We start from the raw sequence: 17,782 nt of genomic DNA, 5'->3' as shown, positions 1-17,782 counted from the left end.
TATCACTTTGGGAAAAAAAACATATAGCCTCTCCTAAAATCTTGATATTATTTATGGAAAACCAACATCATCTTCTTGGTCTCTGGTCCTAACTCTGCATTGGGTTTTACCAAGCATGAGCTGCATCCTGATATTGTGATTTCCTGGGGGGGTGGGGATGGTGTTTCTCTGCCCAGCTCCCAACACGGAGGTGGAGCCCCTGCTGTCTTGGAAGAAGGCCCAAGAGACAGTGCCTTGGAACATCATCCTCCTGCTGGGTGGGGGCTTTGCAATGGCCAAAGGATGCGAGGTAATGTCCTCCTCCCAGTGTTTGAGAAACCCCTAAGCAACCCCTCAAACTGAGGCCTGATCTCAGAACAGACTGAGGAAGGGTAGCTTGTTTTTGTTTGATATTGGTTGTTAGAGGTTCTAGGGATTGGAATAAGGGGAAAATCTTTGATACTGACATACATTTCCCAAGCCAGGAGTCTTTAGTTGATTTTCAGAAGCTTCTTGGCCAAAGCCTCAGAATTACTTGTGGTGGTGGTGGGGTATTCTGGTTTCCAAGGAGAGAAGAGATGATTTTTTTTTAATTAAAAAGAGTCCTTGATTTGAGAATCAGTAATTCTTGAGTTTGGGACTTGGTGCTGCCACTTAAAAACTGTGTGACCTTGACTGAGTGATTTCCTCTTTTGTAATCTGTTTCCTCACTGAGAAATGGGAGAGGGGGATTGAATATATATCACCTCTACAGACCCTTCCTGCTAGACATTCTGTATTCTATGTTCTAAGCTCTCTTCCAATTTTAACATTCTATGTTCTATGTTTTAAGATTCTTTCTAGTTCTAAGACTCTGTGATTAGAAGTCTGCAGTAACCATCCATGATATAGGAAAGAGCAGAATCAGAAGCCCTGGGTTCAAGTTATTTACTAGCTAAATCATCTAACCTCTTAGGGAATGGTTTCACCTTCTGGAAGACAGAGTTAATACCTGCCTGACCCCTGTCTCAGAGTTGTCCTTAGGATCCAATGACATAATGGATGTGAAAGGCTTGTGTAAACTGTAAGGCCCCCTGTGTATGATAATAGGTCACTTTTCTGACACTTTGCAGTCTATAAAGCACCTTTCTTATGCTAGCCTTCCAAATTGTCTCCATTTTGTGGATAAAGAAACTGAGATCCAGAGGGAATACTCAAGTGACCCATGGTCATCAAGGAATGAATAAGAATTTTCTAGATATTTACTCTTTGCCAAGAGAAGTGCTAAGTTCTTGATATATAAACCCCAAAATGAGACGGTCCTTGTCCTCAAGAATCTTACATTTTTAATAACATACATCAGGTGATAATAGTCAGAAAAGACTTTGTGTCGCCGTTTGGGGGCGGCACAGAGATAATGAGTTGATTGGTAAGCCTCTTCTAGAAGTAATAGGAGCATGGTTTTACTATTCTTGGAGTAAGAAGTAGAAAGAAAGAGCTTTTACCAATCAGAATATAATGAGGCCAGGGCCAGAGTTCCAAAACTGAGATCTGTAGCTCCTCCAAGGCAAGTGTCTGGAGATAGGAAAGTAGGAAGGAAGCCAGATAGATAGACACTGGCTCTATCCAGGGTGCTCCCTCAATCAGGACTGTGTGACCTCAGGGCAGAAGGGCCTCTGAGCAGAAAGAACACAGTTTAAGTGGGTACTTCCATCCTTCCTAGGTTGGGGGGAGATATGGGTATCCCAACCCAGCTCAATTATGGTGGAACTAGCCCTGTCTTCCTAGTAGATGGCTTGGCTGGGAGGCAAGCAAGCCATAGGAAACCCCATTTTGGCAAGTGATTGTATTTGGTGAGGTTGGGGGTGTGGGATATAGGTTGACCTGTATCTTGGTCCCTTTTCTCCTCTGCTAGCCAAGGACCTGTCTAGACAACAGCCCGAGAACCAAACTTGCTCTTTCCAGTGCATCCCTGAATCTTAGTGTCTTGCTCTAGGCTGTGGAGAGGAAGATTGAAAGTCAGTGTGGGGCAGCTAGGTGGTGCAGTGGATAAAGCACCGGCCCTGGAGTCAGGAGTACCTGGGTTCGAATCTGGTCTCAGACACTTAATAATTACCTAGTTGTGTGGCCTTGGGCAATCCGCTTAACCCCGTTTGCCTTGCAAAAACCTAAAAAAAAAAAGAGGACAGATGATATTTGCATTAGCATCCCAGCAAAAATTGGTTAGGAAAATTCTCTATTTACCTTAAACTGTTATATAAATATAAATTATCATTCAAATCAAACCAACATTTATTAAACATCTACTGTATATAAAACCCCATGCCAGACAAAGGAGATCCTAAAGTTAGATAAAACATAGTCTTTGCCCTCATAGATCTACCAGTTTAGTGGAAGAATAGAACAGAAGCATTAGAGTTAGAGAGGTGGAATACAAAAGAAGAGAGGTCTGGATATGATTGTGATCATTGTTATGAAGAGCCCCATCCTCTCCATCAACTTAAGGTCTATGACCTGTGAACCTTTTCTCTGCCTAGGACCGATTGTATATTTATCACATCATTCACCTGCTTCATTTGGTCAAACACTTAATTAGTTCCTAGTTTTATTGAATTTTGAGTCCTGCCTGTGGTTGCCATGGCAGCACCAGATCAAATGATTTCACCAGTCTTATTCAGCCTACTGGCCTAGCAGAGCTATCAAAGCTGCAAAATCTTTGTTCTTAGGGAACTCACACATGATTTCCAGCTATATTCCTGTCCATTCTCTTTGTGTAGAAATTGAGACCTGGTGAAAAGTGGTGGTGTTGATGGTGACCTGGCTCATTCCCAGGAAAATCAGCACATGGAACTGTACACTGCAGTACACTGGGAAAGAAATCTTCCAGTCATAGGGTTCAGCTCTAGGGAAGACCTTTGGACTGATCTCCTCCCCTCCCCTCCCCCTGCCATCCCACAAGGCAGTGAAAATTATGGTCATTAACGTTCCACTTTGGAACTCCTGCTCCTTGGTTAATTGGATCCCATACCAGAGCATGGGCCAGAGTCAGTGGCTGACAGAGTGGGGACAGAGGCCACAGTCCTCATCTACCTTTCCCTGGGATCTGCAGGGGGGTGGGGTGAAGGAGAGAAGGCTTGTTCTCTCTCCAGTCATCAACTACATCTTCATTAGCTTTGAGTCACAGGATCAAAATCTGAAAGGGTCAACAGAGTCACAGAACCACTAAATGATGGTACTGAAAGGGACCTTGTAGGGAATCTAGTCAAACCCTGGTATGTTACAATAAAGAAACTAAGTCCCAGAGAAATCAGGTGGTTTGTGAAAATTTGCAAAGGCTCAAGTTAGATATTATTTGTGAAACATTCAACACATAGTAGGCATTTAATAAATCCATGTTCTTCCCCTCTCCTTTCCCCATACTCATCCCAACCACCAAAGCAACTATGCTGGGATGTGAACCTGCACCTTCTGATTCTAAGCCTAGCTCTAGAAAGAGAAATGAACATTCTCAAAGTCACACAGCTAGCTAGCAGCAAAGCCAAGAGTCAAACTTAGATTTCCCATGCTCTTTCTACCAGTCCATAGTGTCATTCAATCCTTTTCTCCTAGGTCCTCTGGAGGGAGACCATACATTAAAGGGCAAGTGGATCTTAGCCTTCTCAACATGTAGAAAACTCATAATTCACAACCAGATCTTCAACACAATTTGTGTGACCTTAGGTAGATAATTCTCAACTCTGAATCTTCAGTTTCTTTATCTATCAAAAAATGCTATCTGCTAAAGAAACTTGGGGAAGGGTGAATATGTGACAAATAATAGGGAGTGAGACTGGATCTGTGACTTCATTGATATAACAAAGTCCAAGATGAGGAAACTCCCTCTATCAATTCAGGGAACGCCTTCTTTGCTACCTAGAAATTTAGTGCTATGTACGGAGCACTGAGAGATTGTAATTTGCCCAGGGTCACACTGTCACTAGTAACTTGCCCAAGGTCACACAGTCATTTTGTGTCAGAGACAGGGTATGAATTCAGGTCTTCCTAACAACAATGGTAACTCTCTAATTTATACAAATGCAAAGAATTATGTGGATCTGTAATCAAATCAGTCCATGAGGTGTTCAATTCCTTAGCATTTTGGTAAATTAGTCCCTTTGCCAATGAGGAAGTAGCCATATTGCTAGAGTAGAACTATCCAAGCGCTTCTCAAGACTCAACTGGAAGAGTGAATGGTAAGGTTCTTTCTTCCCTTTCATGGCAGGAGTCAGGGCTGTCAGCATGGATTGGTGGGCAGCTGCATCCTTTGGAGAGTGTTCCACCAGCTTTTGCAGTCCTGCTTATCTCTGTGGTGATTGCCTTCTTCACTGAATTTGCTAGCAACACAGCTACCATCATCATCTTTCTTCCAGTCCTTGCTGAACTGGTAAGCTCCCCAAGAAGAGATCTAAGAAATTATTGTTCTGTGTCCCAGTCCGTGCATCTGGCACAGAGTGTCTCTCCTTAAGGAAGGCTGGCTTAACCCATCAGAGTAATAATGTTTGTCCTTCATTTTCAAAGAAAACCATGACATCAAGGGAGGTGATGCCATGACAAACACGTGAATTGGATTTGAGTGAGGGGGTGCTGTGCTAAGGCACCAGCCTCACTTTTTTCTCTGGAGCCATCTGGGTCCAGTGGCCAGATATGAATCAGGACAACTGGAGGACCCTGGATGTGGGGTAATCATGGTTAAGTGACTTGCCCAAGGTCACATAACTAGTAAATGGCAAGTATTTGAGGTCAGATTCAAACTCCAGTTCCCCTGAATTCAAGTTTAGTGCTCTATCCACTGTGCCACCTAGCAGCCCTTCCACCAGAAAAATATATTGGGAGAAACCAAGGCAATCTTGTTGACAGACAGACCTAAGGGATTTGTTCACAATGATCTGATTTTAAGGAGCTCCCTCCACCCAAAGATGTTTTTCCTACTCTTGATGGGTAGCTAGATAGCACAGTGGATAAATTTCTGGGGCTAGAGTCAGGAAGATCTCTCTTTGATCAAATCCAGTCTCAGATATTTAGTAGTTGTGTGACCCTGGGAAAGTCACTTAGCCCTGTTTGCCTCAGTTACCTCATTTGTAAAATGAACCGGAGAAGGCAAACCACTTTATATCTGCCAAGAAAATCCCAAATGAAGTTACAAAGAGAGTAGGACCAGAGTGAAAAGTGACTGAACTGCAACACTTTTGACAAGTTGATCATCATATGCATTCCTTTATGTTTTGATGCTCTTTTTTTAAAAAAAAATAATTTTAGTGTTTTGTTTTTATATCACTTTAATTTCTGCATTTTTCTCCACACACAATTAGTCTTTGAAAAGAAAATTTTAAAAGGGGGAAAAGAAATTGTTCTTCAAAACTAAACAACAAATCAACAGAATCTGATAGAATATACAGTTTTTCATATACATAATCCACTTCTATAAAGAAAAGTGGGAGGAGCATTTTTCACCCTTTTTAGTCAAGTTTGACACTCTTAATTATTAAATCATTAAAAATAGTATTTAAAATTATATTTATATAATAAACACAATTTAGTATGTAACAGGACATATGACATTAAATATTATAATTACATAAGTTGGTTGTATTAAATAATTATGTGATATAATATAATATTATTAAATATAATGATACATTATTAATATGAATATTAATTTATTGAAATATTTAAATTCTTTTTGGATGTTATTTATAAGCATACACACAGCTACTAAGTAGCAGAATCAGAATTCAAATCCAGACCCTTTAAATCTAAATCCAGTTTATTCTCCATACTTTGTCAGAAAGAATGGTGAGAAAGGAAGGAGGTGATGTTACTTGTGCTGTTAGTCTTGAGTTGTTTTTTATTGGGAGGTTTTTTCTTTTCATAATTTTGCTACAGCTTGTTCCTCATGTTGGAATCAATACACCAGAGATCAAAGAGACCAATAACCCAAAGTAACATGAGAGAGCAGAAATAGCATTGAACTTGGATTTGGTAGCCCTGAATTCTTAGAATTAGAATACTGCCCCCATTTACTGTTGATTAGCTTGGGCAAATCACCCCCTTTTCTCAAAGTTTTATTTCTTCCTCTATAAAATGAAAATTTGAGTTTTCAAGAGAAGAAACAAAAATTGTTCATAATTACTCCCTAAAATGCTCTGCTTCACTAATAATCAATAGTATACAAATAATGGGTAGTGTAACATTTCATGCATCAAATCAATACCTTAAAAGCAACAGTTGCTGGAGTGAGGGAGAAGAAAATATACTTATACCTTGCTAGTAGTATTGCAAACTTGAAGAATTTTTGAAGAGAGTAATCTAGCAGGACACAGTAAAAATTACCAAAAAATCATTCTATTCTTGCCATTATAATCAGAATGTGCTAGCAAAACAACAAAAAGAGTCATCGTTTCAAAGATTTTTTTTAGTAGCATTGTGCATAATTGCAAAAACAAAAAGCAAACTATAGTTAAAGAAATTATGAATATGGTGAAATGGGATGTTATGACACAATTATGACCAATAAGTATGAGAAATGCAAAAAATTTGGAAAACTTATGAAATAATGTAAACTAAAAATAATAATAATGATAATAATAATGCAAGGGCAGCTGGTAGAGCAGTGGATAGAGCACTGACCTTGGAGTCTGGAGGACCTGTGTTCAAATTCAGCCTCAGATGCTTAATAATTACCTAGCTGTGTGACCTTGGGCAAGTCACTTAACCCCATTGCCTTGCAAAAAAATAAATTTAATTTAAAAAGATAATAATGCAAACTAATAATAAAAAACAGAACCAGAAAATTCAGTCCATAAGAGAAAAGGTCTAAGAATGAATGAACATTATGTGAAGAGAGGAACAATAAAATATTATTTAGTTAAAAAAAAAAAGAGGGGGGGAGATTAAAATGTCCATACCTTTGTGACTCAAAGATTCCCTGCTATAGTTCAAGGAGGTCAAATGACAAAAAGACCTCATAATCATTAGAATACCTTCAGCACAAAAGAATTGGGACCTAAGTAGAGACTCTTCAAGTGAGGAAGGAAAAAGCAAGTTGCGGTGGACTAGTATGATGGAATATTACTATGCTGTAAGAAATGATGAACAGGAAAATGACAGCATGAGAAAACTTAAATATTAAGTGATGAAAAGGGAGCAGAATCAGGAAAACAATATGCACAATGGCTACACCAATGAAAAGGGAAACATCAAGAAAAACCATGAAACTGAATGCTGTGAGATTATAATGACCAGGCTTGGCCCCAGAGAAGAGATATAAGAAGACATTGTCCATCTTTTCTTGGAGAGATGGACGACCATGAGTGAGGAACATGACAGATAATGTCTGACTTTTGAGTTGTGTTGGTTAATTTTGAACTTAAAAAAACTTTCTGGGGGGTGGAGCCAAGATGGCGGCATGAAGGCAGCATTCCCCGACAACTCCGACCCCCCAACCCCCCAAAAAACAAACAAATGAGGGCTCTAGCCAAAATTTAGAGGGGCAGAACCCACAGAAAGACTGAGTGATACATTTTCCCAGTCCAAGATAACTTAGAACCTCCACGGGAAAGGTGTGCTTCACCAAGACCTGGGGTGGGGAAAAAAGCCACTGCACAGCCCAGCCCAGCTCAGCAAAGCCCAGTCCAGCCCAGCCCAGAGATCACCAGCATCAGCTTGAAGGGGAGAGAACTCTGCTGTACCTGGGTGAGTGTGATGTGAGGAGCACCGACCACAGAACCTGCAGCGAGAATCGGGAGAAAGCATCCTGAACCCCCAGAGAAGGTAAGGGAAGTCTGCAGAGATCTCTGTGCTCTCCCGGGGGCAGGACTCTGCTGTTTGCCTACATTCAGACTCAGGGTGTGGTTTAGGCTTCCTTACTAAGATAGCTGGATCCCGCCTTATAGCCTCAGGGCAGAGGGCAATGCTGTGGTCATCTACATATCAAAGCACGGGCTAGAGAGCTTAAGACCTTGGAAAGAAGGATCTGACCATAGAGAATTACTTTAGTCCTATGGAAGAGCAAAACACATACTCTGATGATGATAAAATCGAAGCTTCTGTATCCAAAACCTCCAAGAGAAATAGAAAATGGGCTCAGACTGTGGATGAGCTCAAAAAAGACTTTGAAAAGCAATTCAGGGAGGTGGAGGAAAAATTGGGAGGAGAAATGAGAGCAATGCAGAAAAATCATGAAAACCAAATCAAAAGCTTGGTGAAAGAAATACAAAAGAATATTGAAGAAAATAATATGTTAAAAACCAGTTTAGGCCTAATGCAAAAAGCAAAACAAAAGGCAAATGAGGAGAAGAATGCCTTGAAAAGCAGAATTGGCCAGCTGGAAAAGGAGATAAAAAAGCTCTCTGAAGAAAATAACTCCTTCAAATGCAAAATGAAACTAAAGGAAGCTGATGACTTTGCAAGAAATCAGGAAGAAATAAAACTCTTCCAAAAAAGCCAAAAATTAGAAGAAAATGTGAATTTCTGTGAAAAAAAACTTTCCTTTTTTTTTTGTCATAAGGGTGACTCCCCAGGAGGAGCAGGGGAGGAATGTACTAGAAATGTTCCTCTCTAGAAACAGAAGACATTAGTCCATGTGGTGGTATATTTCTGTAATCCCTGATACTGGAGCAGGTTGTGACCGGTAGATTGATTGAGTTCAGAAGTTTTGAACTGCATTGGCAAAAGTTAGATTGATGCCCTCACTAAGTCTGACACTATATGAACCCTCAGGAGCAGAGTTCTATCAGGCTCCCTAAGGAGGGTGAAGCAGCCTTGGCTGAAAAGACCTGGCTATAGAGCAAGTCTGCAATAAATTCAAGTCTATGAGTGACTGCTGTACTTCTAGCTGTGGTGAAATAGGGAGACCCTGTTCTCAAAAATTTAATAGAAAACATTTCTAAAAGAATGAATCAACAAATAAAGAATCCTGATAGAAACTTGGGAATGACTGAAAAACAAAAATACTAGATATGTTGAAATTAATTTAAATGCACTTAAAAAAACGAGTTTAGTTAATTGTATTGACACTCAATGTTTAGCTTTTTAGAAATAATTTAATTTAAACAAAGAGGTTGTACTTAAATGAGGAGGATGATCTCAAAGGTCTCTTCCAGCTCTGTCATTCTGTGATGTGTGTTCTCTCCCTCCCTCTCTCTGCCCGGGTCAGGCCATTCGCCTTCGAGTTCACCCCCTGTATCTGATGATCCCAGGCACAGTTGGCTGCTCCTATGCCTTTATGCTTCCAGTATCAACACCCCCCAACTCCATTGCCTTTGCTTCTGGACATCTGCTGGTCAAAGACATGGTAACTTCCTAAGAGTGAGCTTTGGCAAGGAGGGAGGGGAAGATTGCTTAGGGGAGGCTGTGCCACCATTATCACTTCAGTGATCCTCCAGAGTTGGAGAAACCTAAATTGTAGCGTGGTGAGTCTATGAAAGTAAGTCAGAAGAAACCCTGGCCTGGGAGTCAGAATACCTGGGTTTAAATCCCATCTCTGCTGCTCAGTACTACCTGTAGGACCTCGGACAAGCTCCTGCCTCTTTCTCAGTTTCCTTGACTGTAAAATGAAGGGTTTATACTCAGTCAGGGCTCTCAACCTAGGGTCCATGTACTCCCAAGGAGAAAGTGAATAAATTTCAAGGAATTTGTGCAGTTGGACTTTTTATTATTTTGATTAGTGCATTTCTATATAATCAGTTTCCTTTGCTGCTTGCCTTAATCTTCTGCATTTAAGACTGTTCTTCTGGGGCGGCTAGGTGGCGCTAGTGGATAGAGCACTGGCCCTATAGTCAGGAGTACCTGAGTTCAAATCCGACCTCAGACAATAATTACCTAGCTGTGTGGCCTCGGGCAAGGCACTTAACCCCATTGCCTTGCAAAAAACGAAAAAAAAAAAAAAAAAGACTGTTCTTCTGAGAAGAACACCAATCTGCCGGAGGTCTTTGACATCAAAAAAGTTAAGAACTCCTGCCTCTGGCGTAACTAGACAATCTTCAAATTACTCTGTTGTTTTATATCCTCTGCCAGTTTATAACTCTAGGACATCTCTCCCTTCTTAAATAGTGCAAACAATATCATTTAAGACCAAATGTCTTTGGTGTGGTGTGATGGAAAGAGTCCTGGGTGTGGAATCAGGAGATCTGACTCAAATCCAAGCTTTGCTACTTACTACCTGAACAAGAAGGCTAACCTCTCTGGGTCACAGCTTCCTCATCTGTAAAATAGAGTTGGACTCGATAATGACCTCTGAGATCTTTTCTTGCTCTAAATCAGTCTTCTCTCTTCCTACCAAATTACTTAACTTCTCTGCCTCAGTTTCCTCATCTATATAATAATAACCTCTATCTCCCAGGGTTGTAAGGATGATGTGCCCTGCAAACCTGAGAACACTATATAAGTGCTAGTAATTCTTAATGGTGCATATCTGGGGGCCATAACTTTGCTTTGGTATTTCCCCTAAGTCTAAGAAGGTTGAAGAAGGCAGACTGTCTTTGAAGCCATCATCATGTATAATATAAATCCAAACATAAATGTTTTATTCTGGCCCCATGCCCCTAGCCTCCGTGCAAGACAATGATAATTATACAAACGCTCATCAAATCATGCATGGGAAAGAGGATGTCTTAGTTTCCTTACCTATAAAAGGGTAGAAAGGGGTTGGACTCTAGGGTCTTTAAGGTTCCTTCCAGAGACAGATGGCAAGGGGGAGAAAAGAGAAAAAGAGAAGTAACCTCTGTCTGAAAAGAGCACACCTCTGATTGTTCTGTTTCCAGGTCTTTCTGGCGGGAGAGTGGTAGCTTATTTAAGAGCTAATTAGTGTCACACCAGGGCCAGGAGCCTGGGGAACACTCATTAGTGCCTTTCCCACTCAGTAAACTTCTCTCCAGGGAGGCTTTGTGCTGGATTATTCCTCCCTGAATCTGGGCTGCAAGCTCTTGGGGGGCCTTTCCTCTGGCAAGCACCTCCATTCTCTGTACTGATAACATCCCCCTACATTACCCCAGGAATGGACAGGCTCCAGGTTTCCTGGATGACTTGCCTTTCAGACATGGCCATCCTCCTGGCTCCCACCTGGGAAATCAAATCAATAAAGTCAAAGGATTTAGAGCTGGCAAGGCCCTATACAGCTTAAAATTCCATTTCTGAGTGACTCTTAGAATACAGAATGCTAAAGCTAAAAAAGATTCTTAAAGATCATGTCACTCAAATCCTTTAATTTGTGGATGGTAAGTGAAGGAAATTGAAGTTAAAGTAGGGAAGTGACTTTCTTATATTCACAAAGATCCAGTAAATATCTGAAGTAAGATTTGAAGCCAGGGGCAGCTAGGTGTCAAAATGGATAAAGGTCTATGCCTGGAATCAGAAAGACTCATTTTCCTGAGATTAAATTTGACCCCAGATACCTATTAGTTGTGTTACCCTGGATAAGTCACTTAACCCTGTTTGCCTCAGTTTCTTCATTTGTAAAATTATCTGGAGAAGGAAATGGCAAACCAGTCTAGTATCTTTGCAAAGAAAAATTCAGATGAGATCACAAAGAGTCAGACATGACTAATTGACTAAACAGCTTTGGATCTCAAATCTTGTGCTTTTCCTACTACAATGGGCTATTGCTAGAATTCTAAAGATTTGGGGTCAAGTAAATTCAACAGAATAAAATTTAAATCAAAGTATTTACAATGGGAATATGTTTAACATGATTGTACACATCAAATTGCTTGCTGTCTTGGGGGGAGGGAAAAGGGAATTGAGGGAGATAAATTTGGAGCTCTAATAGCTTATAAAAATGAAAGCTGAAAACTGTCTTTGCTTATAATTAGAAAAAAATAAAATACTATTAAATAGTGGGGGAGAAAGGTGTACATTGGAGAAAAAGGAGGAGACTGAGTAGGATGAGAGGCTCAACAACCTTTCCTTGTGCCTACAAGGAGGATTGTACCATAGGATATAGAAATTCTATCTCTAAGTCATATGATCTTTTATGTCTTCCAAGTCCCCCAACACATCCTCTGTTTCACCCAAAAATACTTAACTCCAACAAAAGCTACAAATGATCTTGTTTCTGTCATGCTTTACAGTTATTATAAAGTACCTTTCCTGAGATGCCCATTAAGGTTCCCAAAGAAGAGATAAGAAAATTAAAGTTCATAGAAATGAAGGGATTTGTCCAAGAACACACAAGTCACTCACACTAGAATTATCCCTCAAACTTAGATTTTCTGATTCCTGATTCAATATTTGTCAACTTATGCTAGGCTGCCACTCCAAGGATCGAAAGACACTTGATCATCAAAATCCCATCTGACCCAGTTTTTCTCAGCCACAGGTTTATAACCTCTTGGAACTGGGCATCTGGGCAGAGTGGCCTGTTTCACAAGACATCTCTGACCCTTTGTTACTTTAATCTTGGGAACCTCTATTTCAACCAGGGCCAAGTTCACATTCACCCTGGAGATGAATGGAGTGAATACCTTTGCCTTCCTCCCAAGGGGTATTCAGAATATGCCAAACAAAGTTTAACTGCAAATAAAGTTTTCCAGCTTGGAGATTCAGCCCCATGAGAGGCAAGATTTCCTCAGGGATAAAACCTGGTCAAGGGGCTTGGATTCTAGATCCTGTTCTTTACAAGCTGAGCTACCTTGTCACTTCCTCTCTGAACCTCAGCTTTTTAATCTAGAAATTGAGAAATCTAAATTAGATCATCTCTAAGATCCCTTTCTGCAACCAAATTCTATTTTCTGAAGTCTCTTCCAGCCCTGTTAGTCAGTATTCCAAGGCCCCTTCCAGGCTTGCTAGTCTATGTTCCAAGGTTCCAGCCTTGCTGCTCTGTATTCATTTTTTTAAGAGTTTTTCTTTTGCAAGACAATGGGGTTAAGTGGTTTGCCCAAGGCCACACAGTTAGGTAATTATTAAGTGTCTGAGGTCGGATTTGAACTCAGGTACTCCTGACTCCAGGGCTGGTGCTCTATCCACCGTGCCACCTAGCCCTGCTCTGTATTTTAAGGTCCCTTCCAGCCTTTATGCTTTATGTTCTAAGGCCCCTTCCTGCCCTGCTAGTCTATGTTCTAAGTCTTCTTCTTGCCCTACTAAGTTCTGAAGTCCTTTACAATCAGGTTAGTCTATGTTCTAAATTCCTTCCAGAACTGCTACTCCAGTCTAGTCTCACCAGCCCTGTTAATCTACATTCAAAGACCTCTTCCAACCTTGTTAGTCTTGTGTTCTAAATTCCTTCCAGCACTGCTACTCTATTCAAGTCTTACCAGCCCTGTTAATCTACCTTCTAAGACCCCTTCCAGCCTTGCTAGCCTATATTCTAGGGGGCCTTCCATCCTTGCTAGTTGTGTGTTCTAAAATTCTGTCCTTCACTCAGGTTCTGCTTTCTATGTTCCACATTCCTAATTGTATTAGGAATACATTTATTTCATTCATTTAGCAAAGTTTTACTAAGAATCTACTCTAGGTAGGGGCCTGAGTTAGGTATTCAGAAGGAACAGCAATAAGAGAATGGAAGAAGTATTAAACTCCTTCTCTGACCCAAGCACTGTACTAAGTATTTCTACCAATATTGACCCAATATTTCTACCAGTGTTTGAACCCTACCACAACACTGTGGATAGGTACTATTATTTTCTCCATTTTACAGTCAAGAAAACTGAGGTTAAATGTCTTCCCTGGAGTCATACAGTTCTGTATGTGTTTGCATTTGAGGTCAGACTGAACTGCTATTTTCCTTATTCCAAATCAAGGACTGTTCACTGTGCCACCTTCTTACCTTTAAATAAGTTAAACAAGCTCAATGGGGCAATGCCCTTAAATGGATCTTAAGAGAATTATTAAGGTTCTCACAATCTTTCCTTTAAAAACAGTCACAATTCCCTTTATGAATGTATTGATAGCACCTGCCTTTTACATTTATTCTCTTATATTCATTCTCTTTGACTTGAAATCTGTGAACCAGGTTTTAAAAAATATTTTGATAAATATATTTCAATAGAAATATTTTTTCATAATCTTATTTATTTTATGTACATAAAAACATTATTCTGAGAATTGGTTCATGGGTATCACCAGACTGACTGCTGAAGGAGTCCATGACATAAACAATATTAAGAATCCCTGTTTTACAATCTCACTGGTTTTTACTTTGTTTTGTTAGTTTGAGGCAATTGGGGGGTTAAGTGACTTGCTCAGGGTCTCAGAGATGTTATAATCCCCATTTGACTGCTGAGAAGATTGAGTTCTAGACAATTTAAATGACCTAGGCTTTGCTTCAGATTTCCTTGGTTTGAACCTTAGTCTGTCTGTGGTAACTGTAGAGCTCATATAATAGCTCTGAGTCTTTATTTCCTCATTTGCAAGATGAAAGTTTGAATAGGATGACCTTTGCATTTCCCTGCCAACCCTATGATTCCTGAATTCAGTCTAGGGTTGATCCTTTTGCATCTTCTGCATTTCATTTGTTTCAGGTTCGGACAGGCCTCCTGATGAACCTCGCTGGTGTTTTGCTGCTTAACTTGGCCATGAATACATGGGCCCAGAGCATCTTCCAGTTGGGGACCTTCCCAGCTTGGGCAGAGGACCACTCAAGCAATGTCACCACACTGCTCCCTGATGAGTACAACACCACTCTTCAGCCCCTCCTCAATGTCTGAGCTCCTTGCATTGGGGTTGCTCGAAGGACTCATTTGGGATGGGCCCTTCCCATCTCAGCCAAGCCCTGCACAAGGGCATCCCCCACACCTGGTGCTCATCTCCAACTGACCAGCCAAGCTATTTTGTTTCTGATTAAATAACTACCAGGGGGAAAGAGAACTTCAGGACTTCTACAGAGCCTAAGGCTCATTCCATAGGATATATATTCCTCTTCTACCACCACCCTCCACTCCAGTCACCAATCCCACATTACAGGGCACAGGGATCAGATATTCCAGGGAGCTACTTTCTTAACCCCCAAATCTCCCATTGATATTCAGCTGGGCCTTGTTTCTGTAGGCCTTTTTCAGTAATTATTGAAGGATTTGGGTAAATCTCAAAGATTTACAAAGTGTTTTTTTATAACTATCTCGAGTGTTGTCATGCCTATTTTACAGATGAGGAAACTGAGGTTCTGAGGTGGGAGGCTATTTACCTATGGTCATAACACATGTTAGATGCAGGATTTGTATCCAGGTCTCTTGATTTCACATGCTGCACTCTGTCCACTATACTATATTGCCTTTCCAATGAAGCACATGGCCTCCGACAAATGTAGGTTAAGAGCATTAAATACCCATCAGTAGCTATCCTGCCATGAACACTTCTAATCCTTGGGGGGGCCCAAAGGAGAATGGAAGATCAAGGACAACAGACTTCAAAATATTATCTGATAGAGAAGAATTTGCATTTCTTTTAAAGGATGTTCACCTCATGCCCCATAATCAATTGAGCATGGGGTCATAGAATCATAGATTTCAGAAGTCCCCTCTTTTACAAATCAGAAAATAGAGGCACTTCAAACAGGCCAATGTAACAAGGAAATAGTTCAAATGAAGTATGGTGACTTTAGAGATCAAGCCCCTGGAGTCTCTTGGGCAGAATTTTTCAGATGGAAGGGAATTTGGAGACTTCTAATATAACCCTCTCTGAGCAAGAATTCCTTTTTCAGCATCTCACTGAGAGTTTTCTGACTGTTGCTTGGGGAACCCCCTACCTCCTAAGGAAGCACTTTTCCACTTTGGGACAACTCTAATTATTGAAAAGTTTTCCCTTATATGAAGCCAAAATCTACCCATAGTCTTGCCCTCAGGAGCCAAAGTAAATGAATCACACTTCACTTCTATATAATAGATCTTTAAATATTTCAAGGTAGTAATACTTGAGCTCCATTCCCTAAGTTTTCCTTTCAGGATAAACACTTTGTCTTTCTGGTCGGTATCCCTTAGGCATAGTCTCTAGTCTTCAGATCTTTTAAAAAGAGAATTAACAATAAATTTAGAAGACCCACCCAGGGGACTTATCCCCCAAAGCAGGAGATAATCTGAAGACTTGAAGTCCAAGTTGTACATGTTAGATAAGGGTCCTCTGCCATCTCTAGGATCTACTCAAGCAGAAAGGACTGAACTCTTAACTAAAGGATCAGATCTGGTTCATTCTAATATCAAGTCTTGATCAGAGTTATGAAGAGAATATGCCCAGAGAAACCACTTCTCATTTCTTTGCAAAGCACTGTGATACTGGCAGATTTTTGGAATACATAAATAGGGAGGCAGCAGAGAATAAGCACTAGAATAACTTCTCACACTGGGAGCATCCAGTTACAAAGGATGAAAGAGACACAATATGGCAAGGAATTCTCAGTCAGAGTCAGTAACTTTCTCATTCCCCTTCACACATACATGCTGGTTTTTCCCTGGAGTGTTTATGGAAAGGAGAAATGAGTCCTAATCCTTCTGGGCCATACCTTCTCCCTCCTAACATACTTCCTTCAGCGGGATGAACCTTACTGGAAAGTTAGCACACACTATGTAATTTAAATTTATGAGAGGAGAAAAATTGCTGATTACCACAAAGTTTCATTTGGTTGATTTTTGTACTTTCAATGAAAGGACTTGTAGGCCCAGTGGTTTTCACTTATTCTTCATCTCCATTTATAAATCATTCTTTTTCACTTTACAGCCATAGAGTCAGAGAACGTCACAGATGGGGGTGACCTTAGAACAGAGAATGTCAGATCTGGAAGGAATGATAGAACATAGAATGCCAGAACTGAAACCAATGCAAGAACTAATTTTTTCATTTTTTATGTCACAGGCCTTAAAACAGAGAATGTCAGAACTGAAAGACTCCTTAAAACATAGAAGGTCAACTGGAAGGGACTTTCCATCACAAAATGAAAAAAATTGGAAGAACTCTTAGAATAGTGACTATCAGAGCTGGAGGGAGATTTTCCTGCAATTTCATCTACTCCAACCCCCTTATGTACCCTAGAGTTTCCTAATTTGAAGCCTGGGTCTCTATATAGCAGATTTTACACTTTGTGTATGGAGACCAAACTTTTGAGTAATGAGATCAGTGAAGAATGAGGAGGTCTTAACATTGTGCAGGCTGATGGTTGGAGGAAATAGCAGCAAGTTTTTATTTCTATTTGGCTTTAATATAAGTAGTCCTGTGAGGGTGCCTACCTTCCTCCTCAACCTTACCTACTTAATTTTTAGTATAATCTGGGATAAGGCCTTCCATCCTATGGTTATAAAAGGGGTTAAAAATGTCCATCCTAGGAGAGAGAAATTGGAGGCTACTACTTTGTTATACTGTGGATAAACAGCCACTATCACAACCTTTCCAGGGGAAGGGAAGGCTTTGAGTCCTGCAACTACATCAATAAACAACTCAGTCTACCTTTAATTGCAGTCACTGTTGATGAGGCAATTCCTCTGCAGTCTTCTTATGTGTCAAGTGGTGGAAGGGTATCAAGAATCTACTTGAGAGCCCATTTCCAGAGCCCATTTGCAGACATCTTGAGATGTCTTGATTTTCAGAGCATTCTTGATTATAAAACCTATACAATAAAAAATCTTAATTGGAATCTTAAACTGCTGTGGTTTGATCTGACTGAAATAGAAACAGTTCCTATTTCTACTGCATTTTATGGTTTACAAAGCAACCTCTTTCACAGTAACCTGAGCTGGGATAATTAAGCACATCCTCATTTTATAGATAAGGAAACAGGCCAAGAGAGATAGTGACTTTTCCAAGGTCACACAGGTAGTAAATGGAACAGATTCATAGATTCAATATCCCAGAGGTTAAGTCCAGGAAT

General features: G+C 40.3%; 1 protein-coding gene across 3 annotated transcripts in view; it reads left to right on the top strand.

Annotated features, from left to right (window-relative positions):
- Positions 1-17,555, top strand: part of SLC13A3 (solute carrier family 13 member 3) — a 76,406-nt gene extending 58,851 nt beyond the window's left edge. For 2 of the 3 annotated variants that reach the window (XM_074210153.1, XM_074210155.1), the window contains exons 10-13: positions 177-289; positions 4,220-4,381; positions 9,152-9,289; positions 14,451-17,555. In XM_074210153.1, coding sequence (XP_074066254.1) covers positions 177-289; positions 4,220-4,381; positions 9,152-9,289; positions 14,451-14,636 — 599 coding nt within the window. In that variant the 3' untranslated portion in view covers positions 14,637-17,555. The remainder of the gene's footprint in view (positions 1-176; positions 290-4,219; positions 4,382-9,151; positions 9,290-14,450) is intronic. The other variant, XM_074210154.1, reaches the window with a different exon arrangement.
- The last annotated feature ends 227 nt before the right edge of the window (positions 17,556-17,782 follow it).

The sequence above is a fragment of the Macrotis lagotis genome, chromosome 1 (assembly GCF_037893015.1).
Source record: "Macrotis lagotis isolate mMagLag1 chromosome 1, bilby.v1.9.chrom.fasta, whole genome shotgun sequence".
NCBI classification, from domain to species: Eukaryota; Metazoa; Chordata; class Mammalia; order Peramelemorphia; family Peramelidae; genus Macrotis; species Macrotis lagotis.
The sequence above is the reverse complement of the archived record's forward strand: the minus strand, read 5'-3'. Positions and strand labels throughout refer to the sequence as shown.